This window comes from Corythoichthys intestinalis, chromosome 10, assembly GCF_030265065.1.
Source record: "Corythoichthys intestinalis isolate RoL2023-P3 chromosome 10, ASM3026506v1, whole genome shotgun sequence".
NCBI classification, from domain to species: Eukaryota; Metazoa; Chordata; class Actinopteri; order Syngnathiformes; family Syngnathidae; genus Corythoichthys; species Corythoichthys intestinalis.
In genome coordinates, this window is record NC_080404.1 from 40,809,479 (window position 1) to 40,833,314 (window position 23,836).

The 23,836-nt window shown below is 39.0% G+C and overlaps 1 protein-coding gene across 1 annotated transcript in view; it reads left to right on the forward strand.

The window, feature by feature from the left end:
* vwc2 (von Willebrand factor C domain containing 2) overlaps positions 1 to 23,081 on the forward strand; it is a 73,156-nt gene extending 50,075 nt beyond the window's left edge. Inside the window, exon 4 of the mRNA XM_057848899.1 lies at positions 22,321 to 23,081. Within this exon, the coding sequence (XP_057704882.1) occupies positions 22,321 to 22,472 (152 nt within the window). The 3' untranslated portion in view covers positions 22,473 to 23,081. The remainder of the gene's footprint in view (positions 1 to 22,320) is intronic.
* Positions 23,082 to 23,836: the final 755 nt, after the last annotated feature.

Below are 23,836 nucleotides of genomic sequence, written 5' to 3' on the forward strand. Positions count from 1 at the left end.
ACTACCTGTACCTTATTTTTATTTTTTTTAAAAATTACCACGGTTGCCAGCTGACGAGTGTTACCAGACTTTAAGTGTTACCTCAGTCGATCCCTACAAAAAATTAAAATTTTTGTACATAAACTGTGAATTAAAGAATGCTAGAACAATAAAAACTTCCTGATGTACCAAACCCGTACCGAACCGTGACCTGTGTGTATCGTTACACACCTAGTTTTTATGTTTATATAAAACGGAAAACACTCAGGTGACTTGAAGTTCCGCTCTCAGACCCCCAATTTGAACAAATTTCAAAATTGTCCTAAATGCATGTGTGATACATCATTGGAAAGCTTAAAATCTCTATTTTCTGGGGGAAGAACATTTTTGAACAGGAGGGCATTTAAAAAAAAAAAAAAAAAAAAATTTAAACAGCAAAACCCTAACTGGAGGCAAGAGTACGCGAGAGCAGAATTAAAGACGCCATGATTTTAACGAGATATTGTCACGTACTTACCTTGTTTCGATCCAAAAACTCCATGTGGCATGTATCATCGAGCGTCAAGACACAGATGTGAATGGCCACAGCCGGATTTTGGGGGGATTTTATGGGTGAAACATGGTAATAAAACAAGGGTCGCAATGCAGAAATTGCAGACTTCAAGTGGTGGTCAAGGTTTTTTTTTTTTTTTTTTTTTTTTTATGTTTACCCTTTTAAACGTTTTTTTTTTTTTTTTTTTTTTCAATTTTTCTTTGTTGTGATTAATTATCCATCATCTAACATATCGGGGAAAATGCGACAGTAACAAAAAAATACAATTAATCGATACTTATGAGGTAGATATCCGTGACTTTTTTACAGACGCCATTTTTTTCATTGTGACGTAATTTGTTTAAAAGTTTAAAATATGCTAGTGAATAATTTTTTTAAGTTTTTTTTTTTTTTCCCTAAACGAAATATTAGACATCAGTTAATGATTCTAAGCTAAAAATGACATTTTGATTAATAAATATAACTACTTACCTTCTTTTTATGGCTGGGTTGAAACAAAAGCGGTTGCGCGACGTATTTAAACGGCGGTTTCCAAGGTAAAAGGGACAAATTAAAAATAGTTAGGGGGCTTAATGCGACATGAATCTGCTATGGCAGCATATAGACGTATTGTTCTATCAAACACAACAGTTCTTTTGGCTTAAAATACAGCAGTTTATTAAAAAGGAGTGCAAGAGCAGAAACTGCTTTTTCAGTCTTGTCTGTGCTTTCCGCCATATCCATTTTTAAAAATATTTAATGATCTTGATCGTTTAAGCAAGAAAACCACACAAAAGAAATAAGAATTCGAGAATGCGCCAAATATGTTTTTTCCCAATAGCACTGTATCCATATCTTGAATTCATTTATTCACAGTTTTGTTGAATTGGTCCCGCTCATGTTTTATATATATCCAACCATCAGTGCCACTTTTATTCTACATTTATAATGCAAATGCACTCAAAAAGTCCATTAAGATGAGTGATTTCAGCTATTTTTATTTCCCGGGTAATTGAGATCTGCTGGTTTTCATTTCTTTTTGAATGGTGGGATGTGATGGTTTTCAATGTGTCTTCTCTTCCGTTACATGATGCGGTACTGCTTTTAGGCTGCAGATGCTAATGGTGAATCATTTCCACATACTGTCGATGCCACCTCTTAACAAACCGTATTGAAAGTCTGGGTCCACGTACAGTCCATTTGTCCCTGTGAGTGCTGTTGAAAAGCTCTTGTGGTAGCTAGTGCTGCAAAGAAAAGAAAGTGATGCACAAGGGGCCGATGTATTAATGAAGGCAGAATGAACATGATAAAACTGAATGTTAAATCCACGCATCAGCGCGACTGGTTCACGGACCGTAATCAAGATAAAGTTTGAAGGTTGATTTATAATGTTATTGTCCTTGCAAATCTTTGATGTACTTTACTCGAGAAAGGGTTGTAAAGACGCTTAATGATGATGAATCAGGTACGACAGCAATCCACGGCTACAGGATGAGCTGTTTCCCAAGCAAGGGTGTATGCTGGCATCCAAAGGACTTATGAATGTGCTAAGGCTGACATTTTGACAGGCTGTTCACATTGATTGATGTGCTCGCAGCATACTTCCTCTGGGTGCAGACACCCAATGAAATGCGGCGGCTGCAGCGGAAAGACTCCTCATTTTTCAGCCTCCTAATTACGATGTAATGTATAACACAGCAGCTAGAGAGCTTGTTAGTGCAAGGAATGGCCATTGTTATGCTATACCTGATGCTGCGAGGAACAATTCCTGTCGAGTTTATTTTTTGTGGCACGGCTGCGGAGATAATGGATGCTTTATGTGCTCTTTTTTTTTTTCTTTCCGATGCACCTTCAGGAGACAACAACCATCTGAAAACATCGACCACAAGAAAAATATGTTGAAATTATATTCTATGAGGGTTGGAGAGACCATTTCAATTCATTGGCAGTGACAATTTAACTCCGAAGTGCACTTTGTGTGTTCTTGCGTCATCATTTCCGTTACTTGAAAGCAATTTTCTAGGAAATGATCAAACCTTTCATGCTGGGAGTGCGTCAGAATTCAATTAGAGCATTGGGTAATATGGATTATTATATGTATATTTTGTTTATTTTCTGGTACTTAAGTTTAGATTCGAGCTTAGGGCAATTTCCGGAAAGCAGAACAAGAACTTAATTTCAAAAGGAGTTTTCCCATTGCATTTAGTGCATGTCCGACAATCCGCTTGCCTTCTGTCTCATCACTCAGTGTATTTAACCATTTTATAGTGCATATTGCAATCCTTTAACTCATTGGCTGCCTTTGACAGCGCTGGAAGTCTAGTCCATTTTGACTGAGAGGGGCGAACAAACGAATGTTGGACATCTAGTGCCGTCAATGGCTCTAAAACATAAGCATTCACAGCCAAATTAATTGGATGTCTATCATAGTCATTGAAAGACAATTGAATAAATGCTTTGAAGTTAAAAAAATAGATCTGTGTTGATACATTTTAATTTTATTTCTGTATCATTTGATTAATTTATAATGTTGTTTATTCATATACATGTGGCGGAAAACAGGTTACTTGAAGTTCAGCTCTGAAACCCCCAATTTGGCCAAATTTCAAAATTATCCGATATGTATGTGTGATACATCATCGGAAAGCTTAAAATCTCAATATTCTGGAGGAAGAAAAATTTTGAACAGGAGGGTATTTTAAAAAATATATTATTATTTTTTAAAACCCTAACTCGAGGTGAGAGCATAAGAGAGCATAATTAAAGACACCATGATTTTAACAAGATATTATCGCATACTTACCTTGTTTCGATCCAAAAACGCCGTGTAGCATGTCTCACCAAGACACAGCTGTCAATGGCCACAGCCGGGCTTTTGGGGGATTTTATGGATTAAACACGGTAATATAACAAGGGTCGCAATGCAGAAATCACAGACATCAATGAGTGGTCGAGATTTTCTTTTTCAAATCTTAACCCTTTTAAACGTTTTTTTTCCTCCAATTTTTCATTTTTTGGATCGATTATTTATCTTCTAAAATATCGGGGAAAATGCAACAGTAACAAAAAACAAAAATACAAGTAAGCGATAGTTATGAGGTAGATATCCATGACCTATTTGCAGACACTATTTTTTGACCCAAAATGTGATGTCCACATACTGTATATGGACGCCAAGGTATTGATTTATTTTTGTAATTACTAAAAAATAGTCACTTGCCTTGTTAATAGTTAAGTTCTTCTGTTCCCTTTGGCATTTTTCGTCTGTCCCTGTCCTACGCCATTCTTCGCCTCACGTCCGTATTGAAGTAGGTTTGGTTTGATATTTTTTTTAATTTTGTATTTTCTGTTCGTTGGACTTTTTGTAAATATAGATTTGTCTCGTACCTGCTTACCTGTCTTCATTCTCCCTAGCAATTGGCTCCCCTGTTCATTGTGTATTCGTATTATGGCGACCCAGACCTTTAAAATGCAATCTTTAGATGAGGCTAATGTTTTTTCATGACATTTGTCTTTTTTCTCTCCTTCAAATTACCCTAATAGGCTCATTTAAATGTTTTAGATTATTGCAGTAAAAGAAGATGTGGATCTTTAGTCTAAAGCTAAATGGAAAATTCTCCCTGTATAAAACAGGGGCAGGCACTCAAATGGTCTCAAGAGCCTGCTAATGGCAGTGAAAAGCTAAAGTAGTTGTAGATCTGAATCTTTTGGATGATTCATGGAGGTTTGGGGAAAATGTCAGACTGTAAAATTCACCTTTTAAGTGACCCTGGTGAAATATTCGCATGCATCCTGTTTAAATGTCTTATGTACTGGTTACTTCTGGTGAGGAAAGGGCACTGCTTTACACCCATAGTATCACAAACTTTATCTCAAGGGTTGATGCTTGTTATCACATATTGTTTTGCTGTCTTTTTTATCCTTTCATCATAACAAGTGGGAGCATGTTTTCTACAGTTAGTGCTGTGGTAGCTTGTGGTCTATTTGTCTTTGAATGCATTGTAACTTACCGTTAGGGGAGGAAAAATATATACCGTATTTTTCGGACTACAAGTCGCACCTGAGTATAAGTCGCACAAGCCATAAAATGCGCAATGAAGAGGAAAAAAAAAACATAAGTCGCACCGGAGTATAAGTCGCATTTTTGGGGGGAATTTACTTGATAAAATCCAACACATAGAACAGATATGTCATCTTGAAAGGCACTTTAATATAAAAATACAATAGAGAACAACATTCTGAATAAATGTACAGTGTACAGTGCATGAACAACGAAATGCGAATATAGGGTTCTCACCAGGACGCTACGGCTCGGTCCTGGCTATACAGCGAACTCCCAAAAGACAATGCTGGAGGTCCGTATAATTTGCTGAATCAATTTGGTCCTCGATAGCAAACAGGTTCGCATCAACGTAAGTAAATGATAATTAGGAACTATTACAGCAATAACGTAACAGGTTAGCATGCGTTCGCTAGCATTAGCACATCGTTCAAACAGCCACACAACTGGCTCTAAGTGTCCGATCGCAGGTGGAAAACACACAAAAACAACAGAAAAGATGATACACACAGGCATTGCCTCCGTGGAGATATTTTACAAGCATATACAATGAACGTAGGTTCGCAGCCGTGTTTCTCTCTCGTTAACTCGCCCACTCAGTCAGAGCTACTTAGCTGTCCGTCTGCTTCTGGCGTGTGAGCGCTCTTCTTCACGTAAACAAGTGCGAGTGCGCCCCCACGTGGGCGTGAAACCGCCACAGACTAAATGCATCCATTTCAATATAAAAAAGTCAATAATACAATTGAACATACTTTGCCAAAGGCAGAACACAAACGTGGCCATAGCTATTAAGAGTTATTCAGATAACTATAGCATAAGAACATGCTAACAAGTTTGCAAAACCGTCAGTGTCACTCCAAAACACCAAAAGAACATGTGAAATTATATCATAATGTGTTAATAATTTCACACATAAGTCGGTTCTGAGTATAAGTACCCCAGCCAAAATATGAAAAAAAAAAAACGCGACTTATAGTCCGAAAAATACAGTAGTGTAATTTATAATATTCCTAACTTCATATGTGAAATAGTTTTTGTACCCTTAAACTAGTAATTTCTTTAAGGAGCAGTAAGACTTTTACTCTCTCAAGTTCCTTTGAAGAGACACGATCGCATGGAGGATTTCCATTAATTTTTTTTTAAATTAACTTTTCACTTACGATATTTTAGATCAGTGTGCTTAAACGACATATTGGAGAAACAAATCTGACCTTATTTCCCACTTACAACTTTTGAATGTGGCATTCGAGTTCAATATTTCCAAATTGAAATCACACTTTTTGAACCAACAAATGTGCTAAAAATACAGTAACTACAGTGGACAGCACGGGTCCCCAAACTTTTTCCTGTGAGGGCCACATAACTCTTCCCTTCTCTGATGAGGGGCCGGGGTCAGTTTGTAACAGAAAAGGTGTGACGATTGCAGGAGTGCCTAAATGTAAAAATTTATTGTTTTTCAGAAAGCCACAATCAAATAACCCTTTCTGGATTCTTCACGGAACAAAAGTGAATAAAATCATAACATAACATAACATAACATAACATAACATAACATAACACAACAACATAACATAACATAACATAACATAACATAACATAACATAACATAATAATAACATAACATTATAATAACACTATTAATTAAATAGATGATAACCAAATAACCCTCTCTGGGTTCTTTACAGAAAAAAGCCAGGAAATGAATAACACTATTGAGAAATAAAAAAAATAAAATATATATATTGTTCAGGGGGCCAGACCAAATGTGGAGGCGGGCCGTAGTTTGCGGACCCCTGGTATACAGGTAGTCCCCGAGTTACGACATACTTGACTTACACGATTCCGACTACACGACGCCGGGGTCTCGTCTGCCAATTTGTCTCCAGTCTTTTTTTTTTTTTTTTTCTTAATATTCGCACAGACCCTAATTGTACCTGACAGTATCTTTTTTTTTTTTTTTTTTACTTTATCAACAAGACTTTTTCTGCCCTCACTAAATGTGAAGTTGTTCAGCTTGACAGCAAACAAAGCAATTGTGCTTCTGAAGCTTTTATATTCCTTCACTTTTGACAATTTGTAAAGCCGTAACACGCATAAGTACACGTCTGTTCAAAACGACCTGCATTTTAACAATAAAACACTCGAGACAAAATGATTGGTGTTCAAACGTCAATTAAGTATAAACAATATATAAATTTAGAAGAATAAATTAGCCTAATTTGCATCACAAAAGTCCGCTAGTTTAAATGCTACGAATGCTAATGTGTTTACAATTCTCATAGCAAATCGCTCACACCTCCAACAACTGCAGCTCTAAACTTAATTACAAATGCATACACAAACATATTTGCTGATGCAACGTACAGCCAAATGTGGGCCAAACCAGAGCGCATCCATATCCATGTGAGTTGTCTGAATGCTCATGCATGGAAGCATTATTGAATGATAGTCCAGCCAGACCTAACGCTGCCACAAGAGGGCAGTGTATCCTCCACCATTAAACAAAATACAATACTTTTGGACATTTTGGATAGTTATTTTGAATTTTAAAAGTGTTTATTCCGATTCACGTGGAAATTCGGGTTAAGTCGACAGCGTAGGAACGGAACTCGTTCATAAACCGGGGACTACTTGTATTCATGTTCATGATTTACAACAGTAAATAGTAATCTGGTGCAACTGGCTCGCAACCGGTTCAGAGTATACCCTGCATCCTGCCCGTTGTTAGCCGTAAATGGCTCCAGCACCCCCGTGGCCCTCGTGAGGATAAGCTGTTCAGAGGATGAATGAATATTAATATGGAAAAAAGATACATCAATAGTTAGTGTTACACCGATACCATTTCTTGGCCCCGATACCGATACCTGGCTGTGCAGTATCGGCCGATACCGATACCATACCGATACCACCCCGTTTATATATGTATATATATATATATATATATATATATATATATATATATATTTTTTTTTTTTAAATTTTTTTAACTTTTTTTTTTTTTCCCAAAGAGCTACATAATTGGATGTGAAATCATTGCTATCAAGGCTTTGTCAGGCTGTTGCTTACCTTTGCAAAATAGGAAAAAGTACACTAAACCCTAGTAGACACTAGTTGAATAAAACTTTGGCTCTCAAAGGCCAAAATAGTGCTACATTTGTGAAATTAATAAAACATGTATAAATAATACTAGCCCGACATTAAGAAAGTAAAAATAAATTCATAATAATGAAGTCTGAATGAACTGAATAAACTTTTTTAAACCTCTCAAAGTCCAAACAGTGCAACTTTCAGGAAATTATTGTCATATTCTGCTGCTGGTTAGATTGTGTTTTGTTGCTGGGCTGGTAGTGGGGGCGTTCCTGACGTCGCACCTGAATCCAATGGCATGCAGGCTCATCAACGCAGCATTTAAGCACGGGTGATCTCAGAGAAGGCTGCCGAGATATTTACCTTGCTGATCGTCATTTGACATCTCGCACTATAGTCTTGCTACATTTGCTTGTTACGCCCCTGCATTGCGTTTTTTCTGTTAGTGTGCTGCTCTCGTTTGTAACCTATACCCTGTGCAGGTATTTGAGTGTTTTTATTTTGGCTTTCTGGCTCGCTGCCTATCGTCTTAGTAACCTTCGAGTTTGTAGTATTGAACTCCGTCGACCTGCTATCACGGACTCCTTTTGTTATTTCTACTATCCCGCGATCGCGTGTTATTTTTTGTTTGCAATCATTAAACCCTTGTACGTATCCCCCGCTTGTTGTCCGCGTCGAGGTTCAACCTTGTTTCCGCCTTTGCGAACGCTAACAATTATAAGTAATAATAATTGACCGCAGCATCCCGTCTCTCTATTAGCCTCCTTTTTTCTGTGAGGGGGGTGTCCCTTATTTCAATTTCTGAAAGGTGGCAACCCTACTTTGGAAACAGTTCCCAAATTACTGCGGCATTTCTTTCAGTAAAAGACAATAAAAGTAAAGTAGACGTAGTGAACTGACCAGAGATTGTTGCTCCGGTCCAGCGCCCTTCCTCTGGAGAGCAGTCCTGCTCTTCCAGGCTCAAACTCGTCGTGTTCGTTCACGTTTCGTCTTCAAATGTTTTATCAGGTTCGAGGTATTGAAACTGGCCGATTTAACTCCACATCTCAAAACTTTCAGGCCGCAAATCTTGCATGCAGCCATTGATTTTAGTCGACGGGATTTCTATTTTGAAATATTTCCCGACCGCCGCCATTTCTCCTGGTTTGTTTTTCCTTTCCTCCATATGAAAAAGCGCCCTCGTCATTGGTCAGAGTGGCTATTGGCCCGCTCTCATTTGTCTGGAGCAGGCCAATAGCAATAGCTGCTTGGTGTTCACGTGTCATCACACAACACAGAGTACAGTGAGTGCCAGGAGGAAAAAAAGGCTGCGGTCAAATGTTATAATAATGGACCGGTAAATGGTATCGGCGCCGTCTTTGTTGGTACTCGCCGATGCCACCATTTCGGGCTGGATTGGCGCCCCCTGCCGATACTAGTATTGGTATCGGTGCATCTTTATCAATAGTACATACGTAATTTTTTTTCATCAAGTGCCTACATTTTCAAATGATCACATTTACAGCATCCCTAGGAATTTACATTGCCCCATCATTGGTGAGCTATTTTTGGAACAGCCACACAGGCTACTCAAGTGGTCCTTGGGGGTGACCTGTGGCCCGCAGCACTACGTGGGCGTCTTCTGCTTTAGAGGGTCTGAATTTGATTTAGCTTTCCTTTTTCATGTTTTATCCAGCGACACTACCTTTAATCTTTATGGATGAAAGGTCCAGCTATACAAAGACAGCCTGGCAGTTTTAATCAATGTGGGCATGAGGGCAGAAGCACAGCCATTCTTGGGTGTTTCCCACTGACAGACAGACAGACAGACAGACTTTTCTAAAGAATTCTGATCTAAAATCTATGGAACATCTGTGGGCAGAGTTCAGAATCCTTTCACAATCTAAAGTCAAATTATTAGACCTTACAAGTGAGTCTCAATATTAGAAAGATATACATTATGCTAGAAATATCCAAACATTCATAGTGAAAAGAAATTCAACACCAAGTGAGCTTCATGAAGAATCAGCAAACTGTTGTCACAGAAGGGGCAGTAAAGGTTATCAAGTGTACACATAAGAAATCATGGCAAACAAGGTTCAAGGTGATAGGATTAAAAAAACAACCCAAAAACGGAATGGAATCGACTAAGTGCAAACAGAGCGAGCATATCTCAACCAAGACTATCAGATTAGATGGATTTTGACATTTTAGATCAATAAAAACAGAATATTTGAACCAGATTTCATCTATCTTGTACTGTAAGCTAAATAAGATTATATCTTACATAAACATAATATCCATCCATCTTTTGCTGTGGGGATGCTTTGCAAAGCAAAGCTCCTCAACATATAATATTTATGTTTTTATCCGTCCACTTTTTCGGCACACCGCACAGCCCACAGGCATTGACTGATTCACACCGTTCCAACATCTAAAAGTTCCAAAAATTCATGCAATGCAGGCTCTCCTTTGATTTCGCGCATAACGTTCATGGTTGGACCAAAATACTCAGGAATTTTGCTACTTGTCCTACAGTTTTTGTGCCATTCATATAGTTCACACATAGAAAAATTCACAAAATCAACGTGCACAAGTCATGAGCTAGGTTTTAGGCAAAAACCTACAATCCTACCAAAATGTGACAAAAACTTCACCATACATTTTCAATAGCCCCATTCAACTTCTACAGAAAACATGTACATTCTGTCATGGCTTGAGTTAAGTTCAATTTGTGCTCTAGTGTTTCTTGTCCATGTGATTACCCATAGATTTCACCTGTAGTTGCCTGCTTGTGTCTTGACCAACCTGCTGCCTCTTGTATCAACCCATTGTGTCTCGTTGGCTCGTTAACCCATGTCTGTGTTTAAGTTCCCCATGTGCTGTCTGTCCTTCTTGCATCATTGTCTATCCGAGTGTCTTGTCTATGCGTCGTGATAGATCTGACACGTCGCATGGGTATGGCGAACCAAATTGCAGGGAAACAACAAGGGAAACAAAAGGCAAGGCGGGGTGGCGGTGAACTCAAAAAACATTTTACTCAAGGGCGTAGGTTTGCATAGGGACGGTAGGGACAAAACAATATCAACTTTTCAGGATGCTCAAATTGTACCCACCAGCTTTTAACCAACCTTATTTGCATTATATAACTAGAAACTGCAATTTCTGGAGAAATTACACCTGGTCTTTCCTGTGTGGCTATACAGATCGTAGCCCCGCCCAAGGCTATCAATAGAATGGACAAATATGCCTATCAATGGCATTAAACAAATTAAATGCCATTAGAAATGAGTGGGAAATTTGGACGTCCATGGCCGTCAATGGCAGCACCCTTCATAAGCGTCAATGGTATCGTGGAAGTATGGGGGACACGTCCTATTATATCTGGTCATTTCCTGTTGATTTGAGGACATTGTTTTTGTTGTTGTTTTTTTTTACCATTGAAAATGAATGGGAAAAATTTGGACGTCCACGGTCGTCAATGGCATCGTCTTACATAGGCGTCAATGGAATCCAAGTAGATCAGCATCAATAGAATGGACAAACAAACGCACATTATATAATGAGTTCAGGTATATATGTAATTTAGATTGTCTTACCATATTTTGTAAGGATAGAATTGACTCTACCATAATTAAGTGATTTTCATTATTTTCAGACTTACTTGGTGAATGTGCCAGTCCATTTTGTTCCCCTCAAACACACACTTGATTGGCTGATGACTTGCATTTATTTAAAATGTATTTTCTTTCTACATTATTTATTTACAAAATGTTCTTTGTAGCCTATGCAGGTTTTTCAGATAACCATAATCGAGGTAAAAAGTTTTTTTTTTTCTTTTGGTGAGTTTGGCTGTGTCATTGTGGACAAAAGCAGTAGTGTTTTATCTAAAGGAAGGCTCTTTATTTTCGTTATACTGTAAGAAGTTTTTTTCAGTTATATTTAACTATTTAGACAGACAATGTTGAGTGTTCTTAAGACAAATGTTTTTTTTTTTCATTCCTGGATAGTTAGGAGATTAATAACAAGTTTGTATTTGTTGTGTGTGGTTGAATATAATTTGTTTTGTTCAAATATTGCAATTTCCATCCATCCATCCATCCATCCATCCATCCATCCATCCATCCATCCATCCATCCATCCATCCATCCATCCATCCATCCATCCATCCATCCATCCATCCATCCATCCATCCATCCATCCATCCATCCATCCATCCATCCATCCATCATCTTCCGCTTGCTCCGGGGTCGGATCGCGGGGGCAGCAGCTTTAACAGGGAAACCCAGACTTCCCTCACCCCAGCCACTTCAACCAGCTCCTCCGGCGGGATCCCAAGGCGTTCCCAGACCAGCCGAGAGAAATATTGCAATTTCAATATGCTAATAAAATCCAGACATTTATTCTGGAAGTTTTACAAAATATATCTTAAGTAGTTATTGAAAACAAAGGTTTGAATCACACTATCACCTGAACCAATACATGTGAAAGTTATTATAAGTCAATACAGATTTATTTTGCATTGATCATTTTCACTTAGGTTCATATTTGTGAGAAATGTAGCCCTGACCCCCGTTCACCCAGACTGTTTGGTTTTATTAATATCCTGTCCACAGCAAAAAGTGTACATGCGGGTAATGCTGTTATATCGTCCCTACCAACGTTGAAACCAAACCTACGCCCTTGGTTTTAATGATAACAAAAAGACAAAGTACAAATAAGAGGCCAGGGGATATCAAACAAAAGGCATCAAAACGTAGTGATGGGTCCAGTGACACTAATGCGCCGGCGCGCGCACCGAGCTCATGGAGCAACCCCTGCGTCGGTGCGCGTATCGCTACAAGAAAATCACGTGACCGATGCATGAACTCATTGAACTGTGTCGACACAGTCATGACACTGCAAACTGGTTCAAAAGGAAGCGCGTCTGTCAACGCGATGGAGCTGCTGAAACAATCCACATCACAGGTTACTTCCTCGTCGTCTACATGCTGTGGAAATGGACGTAACGCTAGGGTGACCATATTTTGATTTCTAAAAAAGAGGACACTCAGCCCGGCCTCAAGAATTTTACTCAAAGTTCACTCAAAGATGCCTATATCACTTATATTTAAAGTGTGCCCCCTCACTCTGGATGAAAAAATGCAGTTTGAAAAAAAAAAAAAAAAATTACGTAAAAAAAAATTATATATATATATATATATATTAGGGCTGTCAAACGATTAAAATTTTTAATCGAGTTAATTACAGCTTAAAAATTAATTAATCGTAATTATTCGCAATTAATCGCAATTCAAACCATCTATAAAATATTATAAAAATATATAATTATATATATATTCTGTAAAATAATTTGTTGGAATGGAAAGATAAGACACAAGATGGATATATACATTCAACATACGGTACATATGGACTGTAGTAGGCATTTCACTCTACTGTCATTTAAATCTGTCTATGCTGTCCTCACTCCGAAGCGTCTACTTTTTCCAAAGCTAGACAGCTAGTGAACGACGCCTTAATAATCAGACTTCTTCCTTTTTCATCTGATTTATTAATAAAATGGCCTCAAACCATTGTCCTCTTTAGACCGTAGTGAAACTACAAAAAAAAAAGTACACAAGCATTGCATTAGCAACAACGTTAGCTTAGCACGCTATACAGGTTCACTAAACATAAACAAAAAGCGTCTCATACAAAAAATATAACATTTCGCTAACTAACATAATATGTACATTCTTTACAACAACCATACTTACGGACAAATCTTGTCCAAGGATCATATAAGCACAACATTAAAACGTAGGTGTCAGCCCGAGACGTCGTGCAGCCATATTGAACTGGCAAGAAAGCAATAAACCATGTCGCAAAGCGACCACAAGAGTTCGCTGTTAGACAGCACAAAAAACCTTGCTGTAAAACTGACCAAAAGGCAGAATACTGTCTGAGCGGGACATGTGCGTTAATTGCGTCAAATATTTTAACGTGATTAATTAAAAAAATTAATTACCGCGCGTTAACGCGATAATTTTGACAGCCCTAATATATATATATAATGCAGACCCATAGAAATGTAGTCCAGTGTCCACATACACACAGTAGGCTATGTGCCAACTAAACATTTTTATAAATTACTATCACGACAATTGTCCTTAAGAAATTGTTATTCCCACTCAATTGATGTTCTCATTCAATGTTCAAGATTGCACACAAACAAAAACCGAAATAAACTGACAAACTATTCAATCAGCATGTTTCCAAAAGTAGCAGTTCAAAACTACGTTTCCCATAACGCCTAGCGTGGTTTAGCTTACTGATAGCTAGCTGAGGCAAATTTCAAACTTTGCTATGAAAGTTTACAATCATCGGCAGGCGGCAGCGCGCCGATGCGACACCAAACGGAATTTTACAGTCAAAGCTCCGACAGAAGTCAACAGTTGCCATTATATACGTATTTATCATTAAACAAAAAAACAAAAAAAAACAGGCATTGTGGCCAAATTGTCAACCCAGTAGATGGCGGTAATGCCTCATGATAGGGGTAAACTGCCAACACAAACAAGAAGAACTACTACTTCCCTCCATTCTAGTAGGAGCCATGTCAACTGCTGCCACCCAGCGGCCGGAGGGATCTCTTCAAATTGGTCCTGTGAAAAATCATAAAAAGCGGACATTTTTATGAATTTATAAAACCCGCCCGGACCACGAGGACACTACATGAAAGTAGGACTTGTCCGGGCAAAAGAGGACGTTTGGTCACCCTACGTAACGCAGGGAATACGCACTTGTCATCTTCCATTCAAAATAGAATTAATTTTAAGGTAACTCTTAGTTTACTAGTGTGACGGGTACACACGGGTCCGTCGTTTGCGGTGCGTGGAAATATCCCTTTCAATGCCTTCAAGACAGTTTGTTGGCATTTAACCTGCTAGCTTAGTGGTCAGAGCACTCGCCTTTCGTCCTCAACGCGTCGTGCGCGCGGTATGAGTCTTGGTCTGCACATGTTGAACGGTTCGCGTTGCACGGTGCGGCTTCAAGATCACCAGTTATAATATTAACGTTATTATTTTTGCAGGTGAAATGTCGCAGTTGTACTTTCAGCCTGTCATATACAAACAGTAGCCACCTCCTCAATGCTGAAGCATTATTGGGCCAAGCATGAGAATGAAGTTTCTGATAATCCCAGGATGAGCACAGGTATAGAGCCATTCCTTTACTTTGCCACAGTAGCTTTTTTGGTAATTTAATAGATGATTAATTATTATTATTATTAATTAAACTATATTTATTGTCCACTTCAGTTTTCTTCTGATGGGCTATGGTAGCACTTAGATGACGAAGTGGGGAGTCAAGGAGGCAATGCAACTGTAGATGAAATTGCAAAAGTGCAACGATGCATGGCTGAGCCGAACATGGCACGCAATGCAGATTTTCTTCAATACTGGAGGAGCCAATGGACATCTTATCCAAACCTCTTTCAACTGGCTAAAAAAATTCTTGTGCATGCTGGCATCGTTGGTTCCATGCAAGTATGAGTTGTCCACAGCAGGTGAAATTGCTTGTTTAAAAAATAAATAAATAAAAAGGAACCAACTAAATTTTAAACATTAAAAAAAAAAACATATACAGTATATATATATATACATATATATATATATATATATGTTTTTGAATAAAATTTTTATCAGAACAAAAAGTCCACAAGCATCCTCAGTCACCCATTCATTATTACTTACATTTTCACATTACAATATACTGTATGTTCACGTAATTTAAAGATTTGGAATAATCTGCAAAATGAATGCAAAGACTTAAATGATGATTTACATGCTATGTCATCAATTCAGTGTCAAGTCTGTCAAGTGGGTTGCCTATAGGGATTTTTTATGTCCAGCAGGTGTCAGTATTCAATGACACAGTATCCACACTGTGTCAACACAGTGTGTCACCGTGTCGACACGCTTCATGAGGTCTCACGGACCCATCACTATCAAAGACGTACTTGAAGGGGAGAATCAGAACGACGCAGGAATACACAAGACGCTCGGATAGACAATGACCCATCAGGAATAGACAGCACATAGGGAACCTAAATACAGACATGGGGTAACGAGACAATGAGGCACAGGTGGTTGATACAAGAGGCAGCGGATTGGTCAAGACACAAGGAGCAGGCCACAACAGGTGAAGTCAATGGGTAATCACATGGACAGGAAACACTAGGACACAAACTGAACAGAAATTAACTCAAGTCATGACACATTCGCTCATATTGATTTTCAAAGTCTCCGTTGGTCGTCATTATTTTAACCCCCCCCCCCCCAAAAAAAAAAAAAACTTTTTCGAATTGCCCCAAAATGAACAATTAGTGACCAAAAATGTACAAAAGTGTTCAGGTAATACCCCAAAATCAATATGAAGTGACCTGTAAATGCCCTAAAAATACCGTATTGGCCCGAATATAAGACGGCCCTGATTATAAGATGACCCCCTCTTTTTCAAGACTGAAGTTTGAAAAAAGACTTTTTGAACACCAAATTAATTTTTATACAGAAAATAATAACAGTACATCTGAACCAAATGATTATAACAATATATTTGAGTGGAAAAGCATGTTATTCTGCCTTATTCAAATCTTAATATCTGAACATTTAAATATGTGAACTAAAGTGCAAATCACATTCGTAAATGAATGGCTTCTGGTTTTTGAAATGTAAATAAACCAATCTATTGTGATAAAACAACAAAATTTCAATAACTGCATTAACCATCAAAGTGAAGTCTAACTGTAGTCTTGAAACAAATCTGAATAAGGAAAAACATTGCAATAAAATAATGCAAACTGGTTAAACTTGAGAGTAGCTGAGATTTATCATGACAGAACATCGCTTCAATGATATCTGGCACCATCTAGCGTCGTGAATGGGTATAATGTCTAGACCGCGAATATAAGACGACCCCCACTTTTTCAGTCTTATTTCAATGCAAAAAACACCATCTTATATTCGAGCCAATACGGTAACCAAGACGCTGCCTGTCATTGACAGTGATGGTCATCTCGTGTGATGCACATCTTTCAGTGCCATTGACGGCCCCAGACATCCAATTTATTTTGACTAGGTTCACGAATGTTCATTTTCCCTTCCCAGTCAAAATGAATTGGACGGCTAACCCCGGAATCCCACTGGGTCCGCCGCGCTACGCTCAGCTACGGTCCGAATGACGCAACAAATAAGTTTGTATTGTAGTCAATACGAGGTGGTCCACATGATTCGCTTCGCTTCGATCCGGATCCGCCTAAGTACGGCCTCTCTTTTACGTCAAAACTGAAATACGGACGAGGTCTATTTTCTGGGCCATCAACTAGCGGCCGGATCAAGCTCTGCCGTTTAGCAAGCACCAAACAGGAATTAGAAAAGCAGCAATATCCGGTCTTTCAAACTAAATAATGTTAACAAAAGTAACATGCATCTAATTTTAACTTTATTTTATTGACATTTATACAAAAAAATGTATATAGGTCATTTGCATGGGATGTACAATGCTTGTGTATCTCCAAACAATTTATTTTAAAATGACTAAAGCAGTGGTTCTTAACTGGGGTTCAATCGAACCCCAAGGGTTCAGTGACTAAGCCTCAGGGGTTGAAGGTTAAGAAACGCAGAGCCCTATTTTGTACGCTGACTAAATCTGCCAAAGTGTTGTTTTAGACAAGATTTTGGTCTGGTTTGCCCTCAATTTACAGGCTCTATTCCATTTCTTTTTAATGATAGCCCTCAATCTAATGGGAGGAGAATATCTGTTTCCTCAGTGGAAGGTTGACTGTCACTTGGTATGAGGAAGTATAGCAGATCTACAGACAGCGTGGTCTGGGTAGATAATTTTTATTTTTATTTTTTAAATTCCGTCATTTTATGCCATGAAAATAGTATATGATGCAAAATTGTGACGATAAAATGAGAATGTAGACATGAAAAAAAAAGAACAGTGTGAAATGAAATGAGTTTCGTTTAACTTACCAACGTGAAAATCAACAGTAAAAGGCAAAATTATTTGTAGTAAATTTGAAATCTGGAAAAAAATTTGAACTGGAATTCACTTAGATGGGAGCTTGCTAGGTTTTGAATTCGTTAAAAAAAAAAAGGCTTTATTATGAAATTCCGAAGGGTTCGGTGAATGCACCTGTGAAACTCCTGGGGTTCGGTACCGTTAGCAAGGTTAAGAACCACTGGACTAAAGGAAATGACATTTTTCCTAAAGCTATTGTAGTGTCACTTGGAAGCGCTGCAATAAAGCGTCAGCACGACCCTCCTATTGATGCATTTAATGCGGCAACGCAACGCTCCCATAGGTGGGTTACTGGTAGGACCTGTGTGAGCGCGGAGAAAAATAAAGTGTAAAAAGTGAGCTAGACTTCTGTGCTGATTTACTGAAGCTAAATTCCACTGTCAATTCTTGCAAGTGCTACACTATGATTGTGTGTGTCCCCGTGCATGTGTGGCTATTAGGGGTGTGACAAAATATCGAAATAGTAATATATATCGTGATACTTAGTATCCCCAAAGGTTATCGATATGCACCTGCCAAGAATCAGATATCGTTTTAAAAAGGTGTCAATGTTGCTACCAAAATCTTCCATCATAAAAGTCTCAGTTAACTCTAAGGCTGCATTGACGGTGCTCGAGGCCCAATCCATTTAGACTAGAAACATTTAATCATTCGAAAACAGATTATTCACAGTCGTTCTGTCCAATTCTCAGGGCATTTACAGGTCACTTGCTGTTCATTTTTGGGCATTTACAGGTCATTTCCTGTTGAGTTTGAGTCACTGCCTATTCATTTGGGTGATTCCCATGTCACTTTCTGTTATGTAACTCAAAATAAACAGAAAGTGACCCATAAAATACCCCAAAATTAATAGGAAGTAACTGAAAATCAACAGGTAAATGACCTTAACTGGCCCAAAATTACCGTATTGGCCCGAATATGAGACGGTGTTTTTTGCATTGAAATAAGATTGAAAAAGAGAGGGTCGTCTTATATTCGCGGTCTAGACGTTATACCCATTCACGACGCTAGATGGCGCCAGATATCATTGAAGCGATGTTCTGTCATGACAGATCTCAGCTACTCTCCCCATTCATGACGCTAGATGGCGCTAGATATCATTGAAACGATGTTCTGTCATGACAGATCTCAGCTACTCTGAAGTTAAACCAGTTTGCATTATTTTATTGCAATGTTTTTCCTTATTCAGATATGTTTCAAGACTACAGTTACAGTTAGACTTCACTTTGATGGTTAATGCAGTTATTGCAATTTTGTTGTTTTATCACACTAGATTGGATTATTTACATTTCAAAACCCAGAAGCCATTCATTTACGAATGTGATTGCACTTTAGTTTATTATTATTATTACATATTTAAATGTTCAGATATTAAGATTTGAATGAGGCAAAATAATATGCTTTTTCTGTCAAATATAACATATGTTATAATAATTTGTTTCGGATGTACTGAAATTCAAGTGTATAAAAATCAATTTGATGTTCAAAAAGCATTTTTTCAAACTTGAGTCTTGAAAAAGAGGGGTTCGTCTTAAAATCAGGGCCGTCTTATATTCGGGCCAATACGGTACCTAATTACCTGGCATTGGCTGCCACTGACAGCCATATACGTTCAATACGTTTGAAGTGGGAGGGTGGCAGCGTCTACTAGTGTTAAACTCATTCCACTTTACAGCAGAAGCTTGTTTTTTCTGTTTATGATTGAATGAAGAATGATTTCCTGACCAATGTATCGATAATCGTTGTATCGCCATATCGTCAGATCATTGTTATCGTGAGCTTTGTATCGCAAATCGTGTCGTATCATGAGGTACCAAGAGGTTCCCACTCCTAGTGGATATGTAGGGGATGGGGGGGGGTGCGTCCGCTGGTTGTTGTGTGCTTTTGTGTGTTGAACGGAATTTAACTGTAGCCTGAACTGTACTATTTGCCTTTGTGCATTTTTGGCCCATACATGTGCGTTTTTTTTTCTTCAAATACTGTCACAATAATAAACTTTGTGTTGATATGATCATGTAGTCTCCTCCATTTTGTGCATCCGCGTCGAGAGTCCGCGGGTGTACGGACCGCATGAGAGTCGTATGCAGTGGGCATCGCAGGCGGTCTGCATCTGAGCCGAGCGCAGCACGCGTGCAGTGCACGCACGTCACACACGGACCAAGTGGGATTCCGGGGTAACACGATCAATGAGTAAACAAGGGAGTGACCTGAAAATGCCCCAAAATTATTAAGAAGTCACCGAAATTCTACATGAATTGACCCATGAGAGAAAGCAATCTAAAGTGATCTATGGCAGAGCATAGCATCCCCATGCAATTTCTGGAGAAACTTTCTTTTAATATCTTATAAAAATGTACAAAGGTAGAAAAATACTTGTTAGAGAATATAGAGAAGGCGATAACTTTTATTATTCACCGAAAGACTGCTAACTACATTTTAAATTGTTAATCTTGAAAGAACCTCACACACAATTTACCCAACTGACTGTGGTAATTGTCAGTCTCTTATTTTATAATCAAATCATATTAATCTATGTGAAGGAATCTGACCTTCTAGCCAGACCGCAAGAATCGCGCCAGACGAAGGCGCAGATCCAACGAGCCGGGCCGGCGAGACTCCGGCAATCCGGCCAGAAGGCCAAACTCCGCTCGTTCACCTTAGTCTTAACCCTTTTTTACTGACTCCATTTTGAAAGGTTTAAAGAAGGCTCACCAAGAACAAGTTGAAAATTTATTCAAGTCGACAGCGATCAAACAGAAAGGCGAAACAGACACAGACTCAGGCTTCGAGGCAAACTCATTCCAAAGTCACCATAACACACGTCAACAAAAGTTTCCTGAGAAATATGACTACGCTTAGTTAAACATTCAGTCTGGGTAGAAATTCCATGCTGCGGCCCCACTGCCCCAAGCCAAGCTCTCCTATTTTAATGCATACATAGCACTACCCTCCCTTCACAATCACATCACTGTGCTGGGTAATGGCTGCCAGCCGGGAAACTGGCAGCTACAGTAATAGGGTAGTAGGTGGGTCCCACATTTTTTCCCTATGGCGTGGCTCATGGGGCGTGGCCTCCCTTCTGCTGGGCTGCTGGCCGCGGGAATCGGGGGAGGTCGGGGCCCCGACCTTGCGCCACCCCGTGGCGGCTCCTCGGCATTCTCCCGCCTCCGCCTTCCCCCCTCTTCTCTCACTGGGTATACCCCGTGTGCTCTGTCGCGGGTCGTGGGGTTGGTGGTGCGTCCCCTCTTGCCATTCCTGAAGGTCGGTTGATGGGTGCGCGGGTGGCCTGGAGGACCACCCTGGATCCCGGGGGGGGGTGACGATGACTCCTTTGCTGGGCTGCGGGACGAGGGATGGGTTGCGCTGAACCGGCTCAACCGGAAATACAGCTAGCTGAAGATAGCACCAACATATTAGTAGTTAGTCTAGACGTTCAATGTATTTCTTCTTGTAATTTGTGTTTCTTTCTTCTCTTGTGTTTCTTTTCTTCTGTCCCCCATAACCCCTTCCTGTTAGCTGCTTTGTCATAATAAACGAAGTATGTTGAATGATCACAATGGGAGTATAGCAGACTCTCAATGTGAAACATTAAAACTGTTCAGACTATCCGGGCACTTAAGACTTCCATTCTCTGTGTCAAACAGCTGAACAGGACAGGTTTATTAAAAATAAAAAAATTAAAAAAATAAATAAATAAACATTCAGTCTTTTTAGGCTCTCACGGGGCAGGCTGTGGGCAGGAAGAAGGGTGTGTTTAGGATTATTGTCTGTTTGTGGATTGGACAGGAAGATTCGGGAGTTACTGTTGTCCGGGCAACGAGGGTTGTGGATTTTGCCACCTCAGCGTCAAAGGGGCTCTTGGAGTCTTGTCAGTTGTGTTATCACTTTGATATCGGGCGTTCTTCGGTGTTCCTTGTGTTGGGGCAGAGCGGCCCGCTGTTTGTTCTGGACTGTCCAGGAGAACTGATTGCAAGAGTTGGTGCGTCAGTTGCATGACGCACGCGCTGGGTGATAAGAAGGCGGCGTTTATCTCTTATGCCCCAAGCTTGTTTTCCTTAAACTATTGTACAATGTGCTTTTTATTTTATATTGGGTTTGTTAGATTAATACAAACAGTCAAACAGTAAAAACGAGAAACGATACTATTCGCTGATTGATTATATTAAGTGTGTTAGAGTAATGCAAACCGTTAGACGGTGCCTACGAGAAAAGGTACTGTCTCCTTCAAATGGCAAACACTTCTTTACCCTGGCTTAAACTTGATTGAATTCAACCTCCAAAGGATAACCAGAGATGTTGTCAAACATAACTTTATGAATTTGGAAAACTTAAGACTCAAGAAGCTGTTGATTGTAGTATTTCCAGATAACTGTTTGCCTTTACAAACATCTTACATTTTGATGAAACTGCTGACCCTCAATTGCATTCGACTAATCAGACTGTGACCATGGTACTCTATTGAAGAGAATGAATCACCTTCAATAACAGACTTGACTTTTGATAGAAATCCCTCAACGCTGCAACATAACATTATTCTTTTTGTGCCCGCTTTTGTCCATCCTATTCAGTGTGTTCCTCTGCTGTCCTCATTTTCCATTTTTATTTCTGTCAACAGGACCCAACTGCTACGCAGACACAACAGTGATACCGGCTGGACGAGAGGTGAAAATTGATGAGTGTACCATCTGCTACTGCACATACGAAGAGGGCACCTGGCAGATCGAACGCCAGGCCACCTGCAGTAAGAACGAATGCCAGCGCGGTTAGAGACTGGCACGGCGATAGGAACGTTGGCACGCAAAACACCAGCGCCCGTCCATGTGAACACTTGGCCTTTCACCCAGACTTCCGGACATCAGGGTCAGCCGGCTCAGCGTTTGGAGTCTGTACGAAGCAAAGGCTTTTATGAAGATTTATAATCCACGCATAGAATATTTATTTATCTATGTATTATTTATGAATATATACAAATACTGTCTGGATGTCATTATGCTGAAGTAGTTACACATATTTTTATAGCCTCTGTCTTTTAATAATCAGCCTCGATGACTGCGAAGTGAATGTATAGAACACACAAGGCTGTCTTCGGAGGCTGAAACCTTGACGTCTTCATAATTCTGACCAATCCTGACACCTGTTCCTTAACAGTTCAGAGGAGCAGCTGTCTCCGTCTGAGGTAACATGCCAGGTTTGCTGTTCAAGGTGATTGAGTACGGAGTTAAAAGTGGAATTAAAGCTGACTTGACTGTTTCTGACTTGTACTACGTTCTTTAGTCCGTTTGGATGTTTCAAATGTGCTTTGATTTTAAAAGTGCTTTTTTTGTATCTTGGTGCTGTATGTTCCTGTTTCAAATAAACAGCAGTCTGTGGCTCTGCGGGTGCTCGCATGATGCTTCCGATCAGCCTGTATGAAACCCACGCCTTGTTTTTTGACTACTTAATGACTCAAATGTTTGGTTTCAGTGTAGTCATGATGAAGATGAAGCAGGCTGCATTTTGGAGATCATCAAATATGCCAAACACGAGTAAAATCTACAAAATTAGCATACTGTATTTGTATGTCAGGTAAAAGATTGTATTTGAAAATTAAAATTATTTGAGTATCCTATGAATTATGATATATATATTTTTTCTTAACCCTTACCTCACTCGCTGAAATTGAGGGTGCTACACATCCAATCCATTTTGACTGGGATGGGCGAATAAACATTAACAGCCAGTTCACCTAGTCAAAATGGATTGGACTTCTAACGCTGTCAATGGCACCCAATGAGTTAAAGCAACACTAGGTAACTTTTCAATTTTTGTATAAAATATTTTTTAGGGGTGTCAAACGATTAAATTTTTTAATCGGGTTAATCACAGCTGAAAAATTAATTAATCGTAATTAATCGCAATTCAAACCATCTATAAAATATGCCATGTTTTTCTGTAAATTATTGTTGGACTGGAAAGATAAGATGGATATATACGTTCAACATACTGTACATAAGTACTGTATTTGTTTATTATAACAATAAATCAACAAGATGGCATTAACATTATTAACATTCTGTTAAAGTGATCCATGGATAGAAAGACTTGTAGTTCTTAAAAGATAAATGTTAGTACAAGTTATAGAAATTTTATAT